Below are 22,755 nucleotides of genomic sequence, written 5' to 3' on the forward strand. Positions count from 1 at the left end.
TCAAAACACAACACTAGGAAGATAATGCGTTTTGAATAAAACAGGAAGTTAAGATGTGTCTTGATCAATCCACTATTTCAGTCAAACCTAAGCCTCTTTCTGAAGTGTGACTGGGGATTCCATGCATTCAGTGAATGCATGGGGGTATGGGGGGAGAAGTATCATTGCAGCCTCCTGCCCAATCCATGCTCATTACCATGCCTGCAACATGCCTGCTTGTTTACATATGTACATAGACACCATACTACACAACTGGGAACCCCATCTTTGCTGAGTTCTTGATCATGCAGAGTTCCTGATCCAGTTGCTGATCATGTTACAGAACATGTTACAGAACAGGCCTGCAATTTTTACTCTTCATGGGGAAATGTGCCATACAGTTTCCCCCTCTATAACTGTAGGGCATGGTGCCCCACAGAGCTCAGTGGCCTCAGTTTCAATCTCTGGTGTCTCCAGGTCAGACTGGGAAAGACTCCTATCTATGGGGAGCAGTGTTGCTCCCCATAGACAATATTGAGCTAGATGGACCAAGGATCTAATTCAGTATAAGACAGCTTCCTATGCACAACAACTTTGGAAGCAGTAATTTGGATCATGGCCACAGTGTGGAAGCAAAGGCTTAGACCCCGCCTTCCCCTTTGCCATGGCTCTGCTCCAAATCAGTCCCCCACCACAGCTATTTCAGATGGAGGGGCGGGGGAATGAAGCAGTGGCCACTAACACCAGGTAGCAGTAGCCACTGCTGCCTGGTAAGAGGGAGAGAGGAGCGAGGCAGAGGGGTGGCAGCCATGCAATGGAGGTGGGTGGCAGTGGACAGGTGACATGGGCTGGGTAGTAGCCAGGTGATGGGGGGAAAGGTCCCAGCGGCCATATCTAGCCCACAGGCCACAGTTTGTCTACCTCTGTGTTAGTGAGACTGTGCAGCATATTCAGCTTTGGCCGACTAAACAATTAGGCCCAATAAACTATTAGTCAGGGAGCCGCATTGCAGGTTGATGGTGGCCATGACTGGCCCTCGGGCCTTGCAATGTAGAACATTGGTATAGCTTTTCTCATTGTGGTTACAGGATGTATACACATTTCTAAATCATCCTAATCTATGGGATGATTTAGAAACAGGTTCCAAATATGCTAACAATATAATTAAAGGATCCAAAGTAAAATCATACTCCAACCTCAGCATCGTTTCCTCTTTATGGCTATAAATGACTCCAAATAAGGTATGGATTTAACATGAAAACATAGATGTAGTGTGCATAACGAAACCTGGTGGAACAGTGAGAACCAGTAGGATACTGTTATTCCTGGATACAAACTCTACAGAAAGGACAGGGAGGGGCAGATGGGGAGTAGAGTAGCACTGTATATTAAAGATGGGATAGAATCCAACAAGGCAGAAAACCTTGGAGGACCAGAGTCCTTCACAGAATCATTATGGGTGACAATATAAGGACTGAAAGGAAATGTGTTACTAGGGTCGTGCTATCGTCCTCTGGATCAAAACACTGAGAATGATCTGGAGTTGGAAAAGCAAATCAGAGAGGCATCACAGAGACAGGGCTGTAATAATGGGTGACTTCAATTATCCTCACATAGACTGGGCAAATTCACATTCAGGTATTTACAGAGAGGTCAAATTTCTGGACATGCTAAATGAATGTGCCATAAGACAGCTGGTCATAGAACCAACTAGAGAGAAGGTGACCTTGGATTTAATCCTGAGTGGTGTCCAGAACCTGGTGCAAGATGTCAAAGTTGTAGAGCCATTGGGGAATAGTGACCATAGTGTGATCCAATTCAGCTTATATGCGAGTGGAACATTGCAAAGAAAGTCCAACACAGATGCATTGGTCTTCAGAAGAAACTTCTCAAAAATGAGGGGACTGGTAAAAAGCAAGCTGAAAGGGAAAGTCAGGAGAGTCAAATCACTCCAGAAATCATGGCACTTATTCAAAACTACAATAAGAAAAGTTCAGTTGGAATGTATACCAAGAAGGAGGAAAGGTACCACCAAGTTCAGGAGGATGCCTGCATGGCTAACAAGTAAAGTCAGGGAACCGAAAAAAAGGAAGACGACTTCCTTCAGAAAATGGAAGTCCTGCCCAAATCAGGAGAATATATATATATAAGAAATAAACTCCAAAGGAACATAAACTCTTGCAAAAGAAATGCAAGGAGATAATAAGGAGTGCAAAAATAGAGTTTGAGGAACATACAGCCAGAAGTGTCAAGAGGAATAACAAAAACTTATTTAAATATATAAGAAGCAGAAAACCTGCCAGGAAGGCAGTTGGACCCTTAAACAATGTAGGCATGAAAGGAATTATTAAGGAGGATTAGGAGAAAAACTCAACCAGTTCTTTGCATCTATCTTCACAGTGGGCCATATACCCGCTCTGGAACTGAGCTTCTCAGACTTGGAGGCTGAAGAACTGGGCCAACACAATGAGGGAGGTTATTCTAAACTGTCTTGAAAAAAAAATTTCCAGGGCCAGATGGCATCCACCCAAGAGTTCTGAAGGAACAAAAATGTGAAATTGCTGATCTCCTAACAAAAATAGGTAACTTGTCCCTACAGTCAGGCTCTTGGTATACAGTCAGAGGACTGGAAAGTCACTAATGTAACTCCGATTTTCAAAAAGGGATCTGGGGGAGGGGGGCGGTCCGGGAAATTACAGGCCAGTTAGCTTAACTTTTGTGCCAGGTAAATTTAGAGAAAGCATACTTAAGGACAACATTATTAAGCACATAGGAGAACAGGCCTTGCTGAACCAGCATGGCTTCTACAAGGGCAAGTCTTGCCTCACTAACCTTTTGGAATTCTTTGCGAGTGTCAACAGGCATGTGGATTAAGGTGATCTGGTTGACACAGTATACTTGGACTCCCAAAAAGCTTTTAACAATGTTCCCCATCAAAGGCTCTTGCGTAAAGGTAGTAGTCATGGGATAAAGGGAAAGGTTCATGTGTGGATTGGTAACTGGTTGGAGGACAGGTCAGAGGGTAGGAATAAATGGACAGTTTTCACAATAGAGGGAAGTAAGAAGTGGGGTCGCCCAAGGATTTGTACTGGGACCAGTGATCTTTAATTTATTTATAAATGATCTAGAAATTGGGGTAAGCAGCAAAGTGACCAAATTTTCTATGGAATTCTCTGCCATGGGATGTGATTATGGCCACTAGCTTGAATGGTTTTAAAAGGTTCTTAGACAAATTCATGGAGGACAGATCTATCAATGGCAACTACTCTGGTAGCTATAGGTCACCTCCAGCCTCAGAAGCAGGATGCCTCTAAATACCAGTTTCAGGGGAGCAACAGCAAGAGAGAGGGCATGCGCTTACCTCTTGCCTGTGGGCTTCTCAGAGGGATCTGGTAGGCCACTGTGTGAAACAGGATGCTGGACTGGATGGGCCTTGGGCCTGATCCAGTAGTGCTGTTCTTATGTTCACCACTTCAGTAAATATTAAACAAATCTGCTCCTGTATTTCCAGATCTCCAACATAGATACGGGTATGGTAAATATCACTGAGCCTATATGGAGTGAGAGACTGTCAAAGAATATTTTATAAAATCATCCTATCCTAGTTAGCAATCCAGTTAAATTCTGATTAACTACAGTGATTTAACTGGGATTGCCCAGAAATTCCAGGTTCTCGTGGCATGCTCTGTGGGAGTGCACAGAACTGGCTGATCACGGTTAACTCCAACCATGATAATTCTGGTTGTGAGCACATGGCTGGCCACAAAAAAAATTACTAATGAACTCTATTAAATCAGTAAAACAACAGAATACAAAACAAACAAACAAACAAACCCTACAAAATGGCATAGCAATAAAATCTCAAAAACAGCACTGTTAACTACAAGCCTAGCAAGAACAACAGTTTTAACCAGGCACCTAAAACTAGATCACAGAAGGCCAGTCAAATATCTCTGGAAAGGGTATCCCACAATCAGGGCATACCCACAGTCACCCACTACCTAACCTCCAAAACTGGAGGCTTTCAGAGAAGGGCCTCTGAAGAAATTCTTAAGAATTGGGCATTATTATATAAATGAGGGGTTGCTTCATTCTTATAGAAAAAGAGGGAGTTATTCTGACCATTCTTTATTAGGATGCAACACCAGAATCATTTCTAAATTTGTAGTCTAAGTTCTTTTTGCACTCAAAATAGACTTTTAATATCTTCCTCTCCAAGTTCTGATGAATTGGACAGAAGCTGCCATTTAAACCCATCGCAAGGCCCAAATTGAATGAGCAGCTCTAAATTGAATGGATCTTCCCTACCAAAGCACTACATTAATAGCCTCTTCAGAGCAAAAGATTGTTGTTGTGTTGCTGACAAGCAGACAAGCTGCTCATTTTAATGCGTGGGAGTGGGTTGGAGATGCTTTGCCTTATTTTCCTCCATGATTATTATTCTAAACAGATTTGAAGAGGTTTTATTCTTCCCCTTGTAGTTCTGTTCCAAGCAGCTCTTAACTGTTATAAACCAAATGCATACCATAAATCAGCTTTTAAGGAAAGATTACCAACTAATCTTACACTCCTGGTAATAAGCTTGGAGTCCCTTAAGGCCAGTTTTGAAAAGTAAATAATAATTAAACAAAATCTCATGACAGGCTATAGAGTAAGGCGGAATTTCAAATGCCAGGGGTTTCTTTGGCGTCTCATTTTTCTTACAAGACCAGAATTTATCATCATGTGAGAGGCAGAGAACTCAAGTTGCAGATATACAGAAGTGTGAATCATCTGCATACAGAACTATTTTAAATTCAGAAGACTGGGAGGGAAGTTTGGGGTAATTACCTTTTGCATAATCTACAAGCTGTGGGAGGGAAAGCAAGCCTCCGTGTTCAAGAGCCTTACATTAGACCAAAACCTAAAAAGTGAAGAGGACAAAGCAGCTGGGTAGTCACTGTAGGTCTTAGGTTTAAACCAGAGGTGACATCTGAGCTCCATAACTGGCCTGAAAAGTAACAGAAAATCTTTCTGTTTTTCAATAAGTAGCCATGGTGGGAGATCATGACCAAAATTTGGCCCACAGCAGAGGGGGAGGGGCCCCCACATCAATCCCCTGATCTAAATCACTCTCAGTGATGTATTTGTTTGCTTTAGATACTTTATAGTCCACCTTTCCTGACAAAGAGAATTCAGTACTGGCCTTTTCTACCCACATGATTTCCCTTGAGGGGGCAGTTGGACTCAAGGCTGGACCAGGACTTGGATCAGTTAGACCCTCTCACCATGCCCCACACCTCCAATCCAAATTGTCTTCCATATGGCTGCTTCTGAAAAAGAAAAATACTTTGGAAGTGGCATAGCCACCCTTGAACTGGACAGGACAAATGTCCCTGTGCCATTGGTGTCCAGGGGCTGCCTGTCCTGCCCTGGGGGGGGGGGGCTTGCCACCCCCAGCCCCCCAGGCATCCAGCCAGTGAATGAACCACTCACCAACTGGGATAACAGATGGTGCTTCTGTGTTGCTATGCCAGCCATGCCCGTTGAGCCAGTGTCCAAAGCACATCAATGCAGGGAGCATGGCTGGCATTGGGGCATGCCCTTCTCCCAGCTGATACTTCCTTTGACCCACTTGCTTGCAACTGGAAAAGGAACTGCTTGCTCACTGGGAGAGGGCAATGGGAATATTCTGATACCGGCCATGCCCCCTGTGTCTATGTACTTCTGAGGGGCATGGCCAGCATTGCTACACAGAAGTGCCACTCATCACCCTCTCCCAGGGGTAGGAGCGTGAAGTGTGGGTGGGGTGGGGTGTGAAGGCAGCGGCAGGAGAGAGGGCCACCTCTAACCTTCCTACTTCCCTGATTGGGAGTGCCAATCATGAAATTCACATATCACATCTAGTCTGGCCATGAATCTAAGCAGTGGCAGCCCCTAAATATGTCCCACAGGGCCTGGACAACCATTTGTTGGGGATGCTCTAGTTCTGGATTTTCTGCATCAAGCAGGGAGCTGGACTGGGTGGCCCAGAAGCATGCTCCAACTCCTAGCTCCACGGAGGGAGGTGCAGAACATTCCAAGGTCAGAACATTCCGCCTCGAAATCGGCCATTTTGAGTGTTCCTTTAAAAGGGGATCCTGTTCCAAGCTCGTATTTTGGATTCCAAAATGGTGGTCGGAACAGGGGTCAGACTGGTTGTTCCAAAGGAATGCTTCACACATTTTATGTTCCATTCTGAGCTCAGAATGGAACGCAAAATGTGTTCCATGCACCCCCTAGCTCCATGTACAGTCATCAGGCTGCTCACTACTCACTCTTGCCCTTCTAGTAGGAAAAAAAGAGTCTAAAAGTCTTGGGAAGGTCCTTTACACCTGGCTTCAGCAAGGAGGGGGGAATGTCAAAGAAGCTACATATTTCGTGCAGGAATTATTTTTCTTGCAGCCTTAGTCAGTTTATGAGTTGCTACCTGTTGCATTCTATCTAGTAGTCCTTTTATGTTTTGTTGATTAGAAATTTGTCCCAGAGGGGATCCTGTAGTAGAGAGTGTCTTGGGTGGAGTCAGAAAGAAAATGGAGGGAAAGGAGAAGGATAAAATGAAGCTGTTCCTGGAATAAAGTCTTAGTTAAACAAACATAAGATGACTTTGTATTTGAGGGTAGCAGTAGCAAGGTAGAAGGGGAAAGGACATGGTTGCTTTTCTTTGTACTCTACTTTGTACTTGTTTGGTTGCTTTTTCTTTGGACCTGGACTAACCTGCCAGATTCCCTATTACTGTCAAAGAGAACCCTCTACCATGTCACTATTAGATGTGTACCCCAGGGAAGGCCCAGTGAAGAAAAGAGAGAATCTCTCTTCTTGGTGTGTAGACACTATCCTATTTACTAAACAAACAAACAAATTCTACGACATTGCTTTATACTGAGTTAGACCATTGGCCCATCTAGCCCAATTATAGGATTGTTGTCATGACCAGCGATTCCTGGGTAGGAGGGTGTTAACTCAGGCATCTCTGGACATCGGGAGTACTCCCAGCCCAGCAGCTCTGAGCCTGGGTGGCCCAGATCTGCTACCAAGGCTAAAAATATGATAGGAGGAACACAGAATCTGTCCTATCTCATCTTCTGGTTGTCTGTGCCATGGCAGCTAGCTTTTAAAATGCTTCCAGGTGGCCGGTGGCCATGATTGTCATAAAGTTGTGATGCTTGTGAGACCAGGGAGAGGAGCCCTGTTGATGTACTGAGGGCTGCCTCTCCGCTGCTCGCATGGTGCATTATGGGATGCTGGAGGAACCAGCTCAGGTTTTCTTTCCTCCCAGAGTGCACAGCAGCCTGATCATGTGGAGGTTGGGTAAGTAAACCCAACAGGGGGCTTGGGTCATCTGCAAGGCATGGGGTTTGAGAATGCCTCCCCTCTAGCCCACCCTGATATTATTGTGAGGACAGGTCATTGTCTTTCAAACTGTGACTGATAGCAGTCACAAACATAGAAGATCTTATAAACTATGCAGGATCAGATTAACTTAAATGGAAGCATCACTAGCTTTGACAGTTAACTCAATATGAGTGACTGTCAGAGATACTTGTCTGAGAGCCCTTTCTCGTGAGCAGTGAGAAAGGGCTACAGGATTTGCAGGGAGGAAGCCCTGAAGAGCTTGCCTCCCACAGATGATCATTCCACCTCCCCTGGGTGGGTGGATCACCTGCCCAGAAAATAACTGGCTGCTGCCAGCAGCTCTGAGGGTCGGGGTGCTGGGACACATCGCCCCGTGTCGCCCCACGCCCCGGAGCTCCAATAATGCACCATGCGAGTGCTCCAATAATGCACCAAGTGTGCAGTGCATTTTGGGGATCCCCCCTTCCCCAAGTCTGCTAGCCAGAGCTGACAGATGATCATTAAAATGAGTGCTCGCTCCCTTAAACTTGTTTTAAAGGGAGGCGACATAGGCGGGTTTGCCTCCATAGTGTCACCAGGATTGGCCCAATCCCAGAAACAGAAACTGGCCCGGTTTTGCATGCACGTGTTAATAACCTCTGAGTCTTGTAACTTTCCCTTTCTAGGATGGGACCCTTCAAGTGTATCTTGGTAATGCCTATGGCATTATGAAACCTCATTTTCCTCTGCTCTCTGCACACAGGAAACTGTTAGATGGATTCGATAAGGAGAATCCTTCCTTAGCAAAGGCTAGATGGCCTTTCGGTATAATCTGGCTCTGAATTATATTTCCCACTAGCTTCTGCTGCTGCTGCTGCTGCTGCTGCTAAATCTAAACCGAGTAGCATACTTCAAGATTATTATTTTTTTAACTGTTGCTGAAAAAGTACATAGTCCAGGGGTGAGAAATAAAACATTCATCTTTCTAAATCATTTTTCTTCCTTATAAAGAGAAAATAAAATAGCTTCACAAATATTTCTATCCTTCCTTATGAAACCAATTTTAAAACAAAGAAAACAAAAGAACAATTAGTACTATGCATTTGCAATCAAATAATGAAGAAGGCGTGACTTCTGTGGTGAGTTCTTTATAAATTCATTTCCTTCCTGAAGTTCAGAAACAAGTTCTTGTACTTGGTCCCTAGCTGCAAGTAGAAGTCTAAAAACTTCAATTGGAAGAAACCAGCTCCTTTTTTCCTTAAAAAGAAAAAGAAAAAAAAGGTAAGAGATATATTTCACCAGTCTTTTGTTTGCTATTCTATAAAACAAGTTAATTGTGCTATCTTATTAAATAAGATAGCACAAGATACCCTGAGATCCATGCAAGGTAGTATTTGTTTATCTTTCTTATAGGCAAGTGGAAATTTGTTTTGATCTCATTAGACTTTTATCTTTGGTCAAGTTAGATATTTGAAGAAGTTACCAGCTTCTGCTAGATTAGGTTGTGAGGTGATATCCTTGAATTGAATCACTACATAAGAACATAACATAAGAACATGAGAACAGCCCTGTTGGATCAGGCCCAAGCCCTATCTAGTCTAGCATCCTGTTTCACACAGTGGCCCACCAGAAGCCTCTGGGGAGCCCATAGGCAAGAGGTATATGCATGCCCTCTGTCTTGCTATTGCTCCCCTGCAACTGGTATTGAGAGGTATCATGCCTCTGAGGCTGGAGGTGACCCACAGCCACCAGACTAGTAACCACTGATAGACCTGTTCTCCATGAATTTTTCTAAGCCCCTTTTAAAGCTGGTGGCCATCTAATCTGGCCAAATTTTTGTAATGAAAGTGCTATCTTTTATGGGCCACCCCATACTTGGTTTCTTCAAAAATCAATATTCTGAACAGGGATTGACCATTAGTCTAAAACCTGTTGAACCATTCACTGGACTGTGGGATTTGTCATAACAGGGCTGATTCACTTTAGCCTCTTAATGAGGCACTGTACTGTGTGTTTAAAGCCCCTGTTTGCCTGTACCAGAATCTACACACAAAAGGAACTCCCTTCTATTAATAACCTAAACAGGCAACCATTGCTTCTAACATTTGCCTGCCTCCTTATCTGACCAAAAGGATCTATCATAAATTGGGGATGAGCCATAGTTAAGTGACAGGGCACATCTTGTACATGAGAGGATCCCAGGTTCAGTCCTGGCGTCTCCAGGGTGGGGTGAGGAAGAGTAGCATCTCTATGTCCAGAGGCAGAATGCCACTGAGTATCATTTGGTAGGAAAGATCAATGTGAGAAAGGGCTATGGCCTTCATGTCCTGTTTGTAGGCTTCCCAGAGGCATGTGGTTGTCCACTATAGTAAATAGGATGGAGCTCCAGTAAGGCTTTTCTTAGGTTTTCCCCGAGAACTCTAGGCTGTGACACATGGCAAATGACCATAAATTTGGCCTCCCACAACTTGCAACTGGTGTATATGTCAGACTTGTGTTGCTTTGCAGGGGCATCAGCTAGATGAACTGGAGACTTTTCTGGACCCTTCAAACAACCAAAAGGGTGCCTGAGAATTAGCTCTAGGGGCTCACAGTCACTAAATTGGGTCACCTCTTGAATTTTCAGTGGGTTTCTTGTTTGAAGTGACCTCCACTTTAAATTACACACTTTAAGCCTATTCACACAAGAAGCCTAACCCAGGCTACAGCAGCCCAGCCTGGGTTAGGCTGCTTGTGTGCAGCACCAAGACTGAGCCTGACCCTGCCACTGTCCTCCCACCCAACCCAACTTTTAACTCTGGCCTTTAGCCAAGGTTAAACAAATCTGAGGTTTGTTTAACCTCACCAGGCAATCCTAAGAACAATCCCCACCATGTTAAAAGGCTTCCCCTCGGCCCACCGCCATTTCCGGCAGCGAGCTGGGGGGTGGGGGGAGAGCTGCCACACCAAGCACAGCGGCGGCTGCTCTAATGCAAGAAGCTGATGTGCTTGTGGCAAGCAGACCCTGAAATGTGGGAGGGAAGGGAAGTCCTCCTGCTCCCAGCTTCAGCCTTCCCCATGCTGCTGCTTGTGTGAGCGCACAGCACGGCAAAGGCACAGATGGTCGCTGAATGTCTGCCAGGGAAGGCAGGTGGGTTCTTGCTTTCCTTGGAGCCCTCCCAGCAGCAGCTGTGAGCTTGTGTGCGGTGCACGGCATTTTTCTTGGCTTACATGTAGGCTATGAGATGAAAGTTTGGGGTAGTGTACAAATTTAATAAATAAATAAATAAATAAATAAATAAATAAATAAATAAATAAATAAATAAAATAAAATAAAATAAAATAAAATAAAATAAAATAAAATAAAATAAAATATATTATGTGCCCCCGCCCCAGGCTCACTCCTTGCACTGTTGGCTGCTGGTTATTGAGATTTAGGAAGTATATCCCATATTGGGGTATCCTTATCCTGAATTAGCTCCAGTGGAAGCTTCCCTGCTGGGGCTAATAGCAACCTTCGGGTGCAATGTTCATCGGGACTGTGGTGTGGCAAGAAAAGGTTAAATATCTCTTTCCTCAAGCACTCTGTGTCAGTTCTGGACCCCACCATGAATGCTATTTAACTTCAGCAAACACACACACATGACCAGCTAGCTTTTTAATGTAATGTGTAGTTTGGCCTTTAGGGCACCCAAGGGTATATTACATGTAATGTAGTGTAATGTACCAATGATATGTTATATTACATATGTAATGAGTATATTACATACAAGCAGATGTAAAAGCAAAAACAGATGTGAGTCATGTGCACATCTGTTTTTTTTCCTACTTCTCTGTAACTCATCTTTGTAACATCCAAAGATGTTCAATGCAATATTGTTCAGGTTCAATTTGTACAAAGGAGACGGCATGTTTCCGGGAAATTCCTCTGTTTCTGCTGCACTGATAGAATGAAATGGGTAGAAGTTTGCATTCTACTTTTGCATTATGTTCTGTATATTCTTGCCCCACAGCTACAAGCATGAACAAAGTCAAGCTCTTCACTGTTGAAGGGCTGGTCATGGTAGTGCTGTTCAGCACAGCCCAAGCCTGGCCCTGTTCTCCCTGCATCTGTGAGTTTTTGGAAGATCTGTGGGGCTGGAAGGTAGACTGCAATTCTTTGGGGTTGAAGGAAATGCCTGCCCTGCCCAGTACCACCAGAATTCTTTACCTGCAAAACAACAGTTTGACCACTGTCCTGCCTGGCACACTGGACATGTTGCACTACCTGAAGGAAGTAGATTTGTCCAACAATCCTTGGCACTGTGACTGCTCTATTTTATATCTCAAGTACTGGCTGGAAGATTCCCACATGACTTCCCTTGCCAGTGTTATATGCACAACACCAGCTTTTGTAAAGATGAGAGCCTTGAGCCAACTGAGTGGGAATGAGCTGGAAGGATGTAGGAGACCTCTTCCAAACAAATGCCTTGATTTCATTTGGAGGGACATTGTTCTGATCATTATGGCAATCTGTGTCTTAATTGCAATGTCTTGCATCCTGCGATACTCCAGAAAATTAGTCTACCAAGTTTCCCAAAAGCAACATTCTTCTGAAATCCCACTGCTGCAGACTCATGACCTGGAACGTGAAAAGTCAGAATGAGAAGCTACAGTGATTAAGAGCTCTTTAGTAAGAATACCAAGATCATCTGTTTAAGAGGTTGTACTGGCACAAGTGAGACACACACAGCCATAGCTAAATGTCTCTTGTGGTAAAGAAATAGTCCCAGTTGTATTTTGTTGTTTTATGCATACTTTTGTAGGATTGCTATTTTAATGTTTTCCAAAAGGGTAATAACTACCTCTATAACTGGAATAAAAGCAATGATAATCAAGTTCTGTTGACTGTGTAAATGGTTGTGTAGCAAAGTATTACATGTGCTAATATAATACTACATTACATTTACTTACATGTGCTAATGTATTACATGTGCTAATGTGCTAAAAAACACGTCCCATGCACTGCAGCTTCTGCTAATTGCTGTGGCACTCAACCATTCCCAAAGAGAACTAATAAAACTGATAATATAGAAACCTTGATTTAAGAATTGTCAAAACACAGCCTTTAACATGAAATAGAGTTAAAGTTAACAGAAAATTAAATTGGATTCAGGGCTCACACTTTGACCTCAAAATGATCGAGATTAGGAATTCAGCAGGCATACTGTATGTAAATATAATAATATAATAATTATACTAGCATGGTTGTGCCAGTATGATTAAGTTGAGGAATTGTTTCAACATTCCATTATAAGCTCTGAACACCCTATTGGTCATAATGTTGACACTGCCTCTCCAATCTTCCTGAACATTTGCAGACATCCTCTAGGTGACAAGTGTCACCACCCTTCCAAATCTTGTGCAGTTCTCATGAAAAATATCTGAGATGCAACAGTTTTGCACCCACTTGAACCCCCCTGGTTCGGTTTGGGGTGTGTGCGTGGGGGGGGGGGGGTTCCTGCAAAATTTATAACAATTTTTTTTAAAAAAAATTAACTTACCCCCTCAAGGGGGTGGTGCTGCAGCCATGGGTCTCCACCCACCAGTCTGCATTACAGCCCCAAATTGCTCAGATTGCCAGAACCGGGTGATTTGTGGTTGTAATGGAGGCCGGCAGGGGGAGGGGGGGCCTCTGGAGACACCCCCCTTGTGGCTGAGGCTGCACCCCCCCTGAAGGGGGTAAGTTAATTTTTTTAAATTAATTTAGACCCACACACAAAGGTCGGGGGGTTCAGCTCATTATCGATCCAAATATGGAGAGGAGGTTTCGGCTTGATATTGAACCATTGAACCAAACCAGTTCAATGTCGAACCAGTTTGGTTCCGAACTGCTTTGCACATCCTTATTGGTCACTGTGTCATTCTCCAAATTTGCTGGCATAGTTTAGTTAGAGCCTTGACTGATTCTTCTTTGGTTGTCTGCCATATTTCTGTAGCTATTCCATCAATTCCTGCCAGATACACTTTCTACTTGTTTTTTCCCCTGAGTTTAATTTGAAGTGCCAAGGTTAGCATTTCAAGATCTTTAAATAGATAAAATAGAGAGAAAAATCTAAGTAAAAGTGCTAATTGTTAAGACACTGTCAGACCCCCAGGGGACGAGGTGGGCTCCTAGTCCTTCTTAAACTCCAGAATGACTGGAGCAACCCCAAAAAGGTCAGCCTCAGGAGGTTAGCTTGTCACCTGAGGAGTCCTCCTGGCTTGCTGCATTCAGCCAGTTCCCTCTCCTGGAGAACTCCTGGCTCCCATACTCAGAAGCAGCCCCTCATCATCAGCTGCCTTGTCTTTAAATACCTCAGTGCAGAGCTGACAGGGCTTCAAGCCGACTTCTAGCCCCGCCTCCTTCCTGACCTTGCTTCCTATTTCCTGCCACACTCAACTTAGCTGTCTCCCTAGAGTTGTTTCCTGCAGCAATCCCTGCCTTGCCCTCTCAACCCCACTGGGATCCGACCAGCCTGGGCCCTTCAAATCCCCACTGCCCCCTAAAGGGAACGAAAGCCTCAGAGGAGGGATGCCATGCCCTTCCCCAGCCTCCACAGGGCGACCAGGTAATACGGCATCCCGACAAACAGATTGGCTGCCATCCAGACTAGTACTGCACTGCTGTAATCCACACGAATGCTGCACTATCATACAAGGGGTGGGGGAGTGTCATTTTTGCTGATCTCCCCTTTCCTCTGATGCTCATGATGCCTTCCAAAAAACTGTCCCTGAGGATTGCACAGCCCTCTGGAACATCTTTTCAGGAAGCAGAGTGGACTTCAGAGGGAAGGTGAGATAAAATCACCCCCTCCTCTCATGCAACAGCAAGGTCGGATCCCAGTGTGGATGTGCAGCAAGATAGTGTGGATGTGCAGCACCAGTGCAGTGCTAGGATGGCAGTCAACCACTGTCTTCATCGGGTTCATTTCAACATACATTGGCCAAGCTCCAAAATAGATGAGAAAGCTTCTATATTTCATGGTTTTTGGAAGTCCAAAGCCGTATATGTTCTACAATGGAGACTGTGCACGCATTGGTTTGGGACATACGAAAGCCTTATAAGAGTCAGTAAAGAACAGCAGTGAAGAACAGTCAGTGAAGATCTTCTATAAACAGAATTTTGCTTATCAAGCCCAGCCAGCATGTCTTTATCTGGCAGAAAACTTAGGCAGAGGATGTAGAAAGCCTTACCAGCTTATCTCATCGAGCCACTTCTTTCAGGAGCTCTAGTCCACTTCCCACTCAGCCAATCCAATTGAGCTGCATGCAGTCCGCTGTTGATTACATTTCTTGTCGCATTCCACAGAGAAAAGAAATTAGTATGGCACCCACCTAAAATTCAGGAAATGCTTCTCAAAGGGTTTGTGAAAGACCTCCAGGAAGTCTGCTGAATGAATCTATCTTTTCATGTACTGAAGAAAGCACAGTGAAATGTGCTGAAAATCAAAGAAAAGCAAAATAAATACTACAAAAACAAAAAAATAATGCAAAGCTGTGAACTGGTCACTTTCCTAATGTGTTTGGAACCTGAGGTAAGTGGTATGTGTGTATATATATGTATATGTGTGTGTGTGTGCCATTAATGTTGTTAAAGTTAACAACAAATTGAAGAATGATGGAAAATGTTACCCGTGTGTCTTAAAACAAACTCTGCTACCTGCAAAAGAATTTTTTTCCTGTTTCTTCTTGAAAGCTAACAACGCAAAAATAAATGTGTGTGTGTGTGTGTGTTTGTTTGTTTGTTTGTTTAGATGAATGCGCTGTTACCTTTCAAGAAGAAACAGGAAAAAAATTCTTTTGCAGGGAAAGAATTTCCCTGCAAAACAAACTTTGCTACCATGGTAGCAAAGTTTGCTTTAAGACACACTGGTAACATTTTTCCATCATTCTTCAATTTGTTGTTAACTTTAACAAAATTAACAGCTTTGTATAATATAGTACAGGATAATAAGAAATTATTTTTCAAACCAAATATTGCTACTTATTTTTTAAGCTACTTCTAAAACGAAATGGATTTTGGTAACTGACAATTAAAATGCTACTGCACTTTCATTTTGCTGGGATCAAAGCAACTTCTGTTTTAAAAAATTGGGGGTTGGGGGGAAGAAGCTGATTGCCCTTCTGCCTTTTTTTTTTTTTACACAATTAACAGGTTTAGAGTTTCCATACATCATAACACAGGAAATAATTTAACATTAATAGTATTAATATGTTTTAATGTTTTCATTCAATATATGACACATAATTAGGACTTCTGAAAGGTTTGTTCTATAAATTTCATGCACCACAAGGTTTTACCACTTATTTGAGACTAATAACCCTCTCGTTTTGTTTGGAGAACACAGAAGGATTCGCTATTTCATAAAGTAGTGAAAATACATGAAAAATGAAGGGGAGTATCCAAGGTGTTCAAAGTCTTTAAGGGAGCTGAAACCTCCTCTCTGACACTTACCTGCCCCAGTATTAGGAACAATCAATATCTGTTGTAGTAATGAGGAAAAAACAAAGATTCTCTAGCAGGAGAAACATGGGACAGGAAAGCAGGGTTGTGTCCACCTCTTGGGCCTAGGGGGAGACCTGAACCCAAAAGCACTTTACTTTCTGCCCCCAATCACTGTTTCGAGGTAGAGCACATAGATATTCTCTGTGTGCAAAGACCTGTGAACAAGATATTTCACCAACATAGCCATTACAAGAAGAACAACAGAGCATCACTGATTTCCTGTTGAAACCATATGGAGGGGAACATCAGTTGAACAAAGCAGCAAGCCGATTTCTTCTGGGATGGGGGAGGCTGTGCCAGCCATAGGATCTAGGGGTGTGCAATTCGGATTTTTGGGTGATTCGGCTCGGACCCGAGCCGAATCACCCCCGTTCTGTTTTGTGCCCGAATCTGGGTCACCCGAATCACCCTTGATTCGGTTCGGATTCGGATTTAACCCGAATCCGAATCCGAATCGATTCGGGGGGTAAAAAGGGGCCCAGGGGCAAAATTTTGGGGTGGGGTGGTAGTGCCCAATGGGTAGAGTCTACCACCCCAATTTCGGGGGGATTGGGCAAAGTCCTGATTTTTTGTGAATTTTTAAAGTTTTAGTGACTTTGGGGCAGTTCGGGGGCATAGCATGGGATCTGGGCAAAAGGAGTGGGGTGGGGTGGTAGCGCCTAATGAGTGCAGGCTACCACCCCAATTTCAGGGGGATTGGGCAAAGGGCTGATTTTTGGTAAATTTCTGAAAATTTCATGTCTTTGGGGCAGATTGGGGCATATTGGGGCAGAAAGTGGGGGCTGGGGCAGAATAGTGGGGTGGGGTGGTAGTGCCTAATGGGTGCAGGCTACCACCCCAATTTCAGGGGGTTTGGACAAAGGGGTGATTTTTTGAGAATTTTTGAAGTTTTGGTGACTTTGGGGCAGTTTGGGGGCAGAAAGTTGATCTGCCCCAAAAGAGTGGGGTGGGGTGGTAGTGCCTAATGGGTGGAGGCTACCACACCAATTTCAGGGGGATTGGGCAGAGGGCTGATTTTTTGAGAATTTTTGAAGTTTGGGTGTCTTTGGGGCAGATTGGGGGCAGAAAGTGGATCTGCCCCAAAGGAGTGGGGTGGGCTGGTAGATAGTGCCTGATGGCTGGAGGCTACCACCCATCCCCAATTTAAGAGTGATTGGGCAGAGGGGTGAATTATGGTGAATTTATTTGTATGAGGTTTGTCTTCATAAGGTGAAGTGTGCTAAAGTGATTACTTCGTCATATTATTCATAGTAAAGGAAAGTGTGAAAAAGTGAAAGTGGGATCATGAGAGTTGTTTAATTGAAAAAAATCTCATTTGCTATGATAGAATGAGAATTCACACCTCAGAAAAAACTTCTGAGGTGTGAATTCTCATTCTATCATAGCAAATGAGATTTTTTTCAATTAAACAACTCTCATGACCCCACTTTCACTTTTTCACACTTTCCTTTACTATGAATAATATGAGGAAGTAATCAATTTAGCACACTTCACCTTATGAAGACAAACCTCATAAAAATAAATTCACCAAAATTCACCCCCTGCCCAATCACTCTTAAATTGGGGATGGGTGGTAGCCTCCACCCATTAGACACTATCTAGCAGCCCACCCCACTCCTTTGGGGCAGATCCACTTTCTGCCCCCAATCTGCCCCAAAGACACCCAAACTTCAAAAATTCTCAAAAAATCAGCCCTCTGCCCAATCCCCCTGAAATTGGTGTGGTAGCCTCCACCCATGAGGCACTACCACCCCACCCCACTCTTTTGGGGCAGATCCACTTTCTGCCCCCAAACTGCCCCAAAGTCACTAAAACTTCAAAAATTCTCAAAAAATCACCCCTTTGTCCAAACCCCCTGAAATTGGGGTGGTAGCCTGCACCCATTAGGCACTACCACCCCACCCCACTATTCTGCCCCAGGCCCCACTTTCTGCCCCAATATGCCCCAATCTGCCCCAAAGACATGAAATTTTCAGAAATTTACCAAAAATCAGCCCTTTGCCCAATCCCCCTGAAATTGGGGTGGTAGCCTGCACCCATTAGGCACTACCACCCCACCCCACTTCTTTTGCCCAGATCCCATGATATGCCCCCAAACTGCCCCAAAGTCACTAAAACTTAAAAAAATCGCCAAAAATCAACCATGAACCAAATCACCCGAATTTTTTTTGCCCGAAATTCGGGTGATTCGGCTCGTGTCCGAAAAAATTCGGGGGACATCGGGGGTGATTCGGTTCGGCCCCGAATCACCCGAAATTGTTCGTTTCGGGCACAGATCGTTCTGTGCCCGAAATTTTTTGCACATCCCTAATAGGATCCTCTCCCTCCCTAGAGTGTTATGTCCTCATGGTAAATCACATCTAGTGTGTGATTAGTTCAGTTTGATTAGTTCAGAAGTTAGTCCATGGGACATTTTTGCAGGCTTTATTGGATTTGTGCTTAAATCTGTATATGACACATTTTGGAAATTCAAACTGTACTATAACCCATTCATCTGTAGACAGGGAGGCTATTCTCACGATCGCCCAAAAGCAGACTAAGGGAGCCTAGTCCACTTTTGGGTGATCGTGTGCTGCAACGGGAGCCACACAGCTCCCAGCAGCTAGCCTCCATAAATACCCCTCCCCTTAGATGGGTTTAATGGAGCAAGAGCTCCATTAACCTCATATTTTTGCTCGTGCGTTGCTGTGGCGTGCGGCGACACATGATTAGACCTCCCAGGCTCGAGGTCTCTCCAGGATGCCCCTCACACCCACACGGGGCATCCTGGAACTTCTGGGGGCCACGCAGCCGCCGATCCCTGCACCCCCCCGGCTCTGTGACGGAGCTGGCAGTTGTGTGGGCGGCTGATCCGGCTGCCCAGGGCTGCCTTTGGATTGTCTGTGGGGAGAGCAGGCTAATGTCTGAGTAGGGCTACACTCTCCATAATTCCATTCATAGACTGAAATGGGAGAATGGCTAGGGCCAGGGAGATCCCACGTACACAGCCAGTTTGAACAATACATACTCAATGAGGCGGGTCTCACGGTCCGTGAGACCCGCTTTTTCCAAAACTAAGCCCACTCTCCCCGCAGATGATTGGGCAGGGAGCCCTGGGCGGCTGGATTGGCTGCCCACACGATTGCCAGCTCCATGACTGAGCCGGCGGAGGCTTAGGAAGCTCCAGCGTGCCCTGCACGAGTGCACAGGGCATGCTGGTGAGACCCTAACCAGAGCCAGGAGGCAGCTTTTCACCTCCCCTCTGGGGGTCTCCTTGTGAGTAGCCACGGTGTGGAGCCGCTCCATGGCTACTCACGATCCAATAGCCCAGGTTTGCAGAGCGCTTGCTCCGCAAACCCGGGCTAAGGGGTGGGCTACTTGAGTGAGTTAGCCACTCAAGAACCACCGGGCTCGCAGCCGAGCCCGGCGGTTCTTACAATTAGCAAAAATCGGGCTAGGCTCTCCTAGCCCAATTCTTGCTAATTGTGTGAATAGTTCCAATGTATGCTGTGGGGAGCAGGCTGTAGGGAACAAGAACTCAAGATTCACTCCTGCTACCACCACGTTGATTGTATTCTCAAAGATTTCGCAGATCTCATGAGTGCAGAGTGGGTTCACACCTGCTGCCCTCCCATATGTTCAGCATAATTCATGACCTGGGGGTCCTTCTGGACTTGATGCTCCTGCTGGAACAGCAGATGGAGACCGTGGCCAGGGATGCCTTTGCCCAGCTTCGGTTTGTTTGCCAATTACTGCCTTTTCCCAACCGGCAGGCCCTGGCAACAGTTACTCATGGCTATGTTACCTCTCGCTTGTATTACTGTAATTTGCTTTACCTAGAGTTGCCTTTGAAAAAAATATGGAAGCTTAAACTAGTCTAGAATGCAGCGGCCCGCCTCCTCATAGATGGCTGTAGATTTTTACAGCCATCTTTTACAGTCGCTGCACTGGTTGCCTATTTGCTTCCGGGTCCAATTTAAAGTGCTAGTTCTCACCTAAGGTTCTCACCTTATGGGCTTAGCACCTCTATATCTCCAGGATCACCTCTCTCAGCCTGTTGTAACCCATCCTGTGAGGTCTTCTCAGTTGGCCCTCCTTAGTGTCCTAAGCCCTCATGTAGTGTGTGGTGTAGATTCTTTGGTAGCAAATGAGAGTGGATTTATGGTTTGTATTGAAAATCTCATTTGCTACCAAAGAATCTACACTCAGAACACCTCAGAAACAACAGAACCCTGTTAGATACTCATGGGGGTGGTTGGCACCCTATGTGCACTACACCACCAATTGCTCTGGGCCACCCCAGCACCACCACCACCCCAAGTGCAGTTATGGGGCTGCTAAACCCTCCATTATACCTTATGAGGAAAAACCTTAAAGACATATAAACTTCAACAAATCACCAAAAATCAGCCCTCTGCCCAAATCCTTTGAAAAAATTCTGGTAGTTTCCTTGTCCCCCTTGGGCACTACCACCAACCCCATACCACTCTAGGCCACCCCTTTCCCCTCAAAGTGAAGTGATACACCTCCATTATACCTTATGGGGGGAAACCTTAAAGACGTGTACACTTCAACAATTCACCAAAAATCAGCCCTTTGCCCAATCCCTCTGCAATTTGGGTGATAGCCTCCACCCATTAGGTGCTACCACCCCACCCCACTCTTCCACCCCAGATCCCACTTTATGCCCCAAATCTGCCCCAAAGATGCTAAAACTTCAAAAATTCACCAAAAACCAGCCCTTTGCCCAATCCCTCTGCAATTTGGGTGGTAGCCTCCACTCATTAGGCACTACCACACCACACTACTCTTTTGGCCCTGGGACCCATTTTCTTGATCCAAATTGATTCAGATTTGGATTCAAATTAATTTGGATCTGAATCGAATCTGGGTTGATTCAGATGGGTCAGATTCAGACCCAAAAATGAATTGGAGGTGTTTTGATTTGGTTCCGAATTGAAACACCAAAAATTCAAATTGTACACCCCTATTTGAATGTGTAAGATCCATTCCTGATGACCCTTATATCAGAAATGTAAGAAATATATAACTTTATTAATTGCTTACAGAAGGCATTAGGTTTGCCACCTCTGAGCTACAAAGTCCCTGAAACCTGTTTTGTCCCCCCCCCCCAAAAAAAAAGATTTTTTGGACCAAATCACACATTTGGAAAAATCTGTGCTTATCCATTCAGAGGTTAGTGTTCAATGATACAACAGTGTGCTGTCAAGAAATTTGAGTGGATATCAAACTTTTCTAACTAAAGGTTCATAATTTGAATATATATGGAGTTTACATACAAGGGCAATAAGCAGCACAAGGGCTGCAAACAGAAATCAATTCACTTTAACAGGCAACTGATGGTAGCAGTTGCGATTACAAGTTTTACTGCTTCCCATCAATTCTTTTCATGATACCATCAAATTTGTATCCATGATCTGTAACATGATTGACTTTTTGCTTTTAAGAATTTATATAGCCCACCTTCTTCAAAGTGATACAAGGCAGCTAACAATGTTAGACAATAAAGCGCAGAAAAATGCAACTAATAAAAACAAATAAATACATTTATTTTAATGTATTTAAATATACTTATGTACATACATACATACATACATACGTACGTAACAGCAAAATTTAAAAGTGTTGCAAAATAAAACAGACACATTCAACAACCATCTAATTATGGGCAAAAAGGAAGAGTGACAGATGGTAGTTCTGGAGGACTATCCATGCTGAGGCTGCACTATCTCAAAACTTCATTATCACCATGACAGCTGTGGGAGCAGGGGGTGAGGATGGCTGTCTGTACATCTTATCAATGCATATAGCCGGTCATGCTTTTGCTTCACTAAGAATGAATGGTTTAGTTTGATGTTTTAATGCCATTTCAATTTTCAGGATGGTTACATGTCAAGGTTTACTCATGCTTCTGTTCCTTGAAACTGCTTTTGCAAGTTCCTGTCCCCACCATTGTACGTGCTCTCCTCCAGATCGAAAACCACTAAAAGTGGACTGTAGCTTCAAAGGACTGAAGACACTTCCACCACTACCCAGTTCAACACAAGAACTTTACCTTCAGTACAACAAGCTGGAAACAATACCAGCAGGAGCACTGGATAATCTTCAGATGCTGAACATCATCAATTTATCTCGAAACCCCTGGCATTGTGACTGTGGAATTCTGTACTTAAAAAACTGGTTGGAAGACCAAATAGGCAGCATGCTGATCAGCAGCACTGAGTGCTTCACTCCCCCTTCACTTCACAAAAAAAAGATCTCTGAGCTAACAAGGAATGAATTCGCTTCTTGCTTCTCTCCTAGAAGATGTTATGATTTCTTCCTCAGTGAAGTGTTTCTCTCCATTCTTCTTCTGCTCATGCTTATTCTTATGATCTGGATTATCTTGGTTGTTAAAAGAACTACATTTAAATTGGAAGTCTGCCACAACAGCGTGGAGATCCCTACCATATTACCTTCAACTTCTAATCAGTTGAAAAGAAGGATAGGAAGACTACCGAGCAATTCATCATGCTAGTGACTACTGTGCATGAGACTGCTGAGCAGGAAGAAAGGTCAAGCAAATTACTTCTGTTTATCATTAAAAGTGAAATAATAAACTGTAAATAATGGATATTATTGACTTTTTTCTTCTAGAACAGGAATTCTTCAAGAGTATGCTCATTGAACAAAAACCATAATATGCAAGGGTCAACTCTGAAAGACCAGCACTGTCTGGAAATTAGACATGCAATTATAGTGGTACCTCAGTGAATCAAAAGATGGGACCTCTTGGCTTTGGTAGATCTGGGTTGTTTCCTGGTTGTGGTCATGATCATGTTGGTGGACCCAGAAGCAACGCTAGTCAGCCAGAGTCTACAAGTTGCATTTATTCAGCAGGTCTTTTAACTCCATGAGGGGGATATTGGGTCATTTAT

General features: G+C 44.2%; 2 protein-coding genes across 2 annotated transcripts; both read left to right on the forward strand.

Moving 5' to 3' along the window:
* Positions 1-8,507: 8,507 nt before the first annotated feature.
* On the forward strand, positions 8,508-12,188 carry LOC128347352 (platelet glycoprotein IX-like). Its single transcript, XM_053301839.1, has 2 exons — positions 8,508-8,613; positions 11,325-12,188. The coding sequence occupies exon 2, from the start codon at positions 11,333-11,335 to the stop codon at positions 11,954-11,956; it is 624 nt and encodes a 207-aa protein (XP_053157814.1). The 5' UTR covers positions 8,508-8,613; positions 11,325-11,332; the 3' UTR covers positions 11,957-12,188.
* Positions 12,189-14,570: 2,382 nt separating this feature from the next.
* LOC128346662 (platelet glycoprotein IX-like) lies at positions 14,571-22,441 on the forward strand. The gene is made up of 2 exons (XM_053300183.1): positions 14,571-14,867; positions 21,719-22,441. Exon 2 carries the CDS (start codon positions 21,720-21,722, stop codon positions 22,353-22,355), a length of 636 nt encoding a protein of 211 aa, XP_053156158.1. The 5' UTR covers positions 14,571-14,867; position 21,719; the 3' UTR covers positions 22,356-22,441.
* The last annotated feature ends 314 nt before the right edge of the window (positions 22,442-22,755 follow it).

The sequence above is a fragment of the Hemicordylus capensis genome, chromosome 2, assembly GCF_027244095.1.
Source record: "Hemicordylus capensis ecotype Gifberg chromosome 2, rHemCap1.1.pri, whole genome shotgun sequence".
NCBI classification, from domain to species: Eukaryota; Metazoa; Chordata; class Lepidosauria; order Squamata; family Cordylidae; genus Hemicordylus; species Hemicordylus capensis.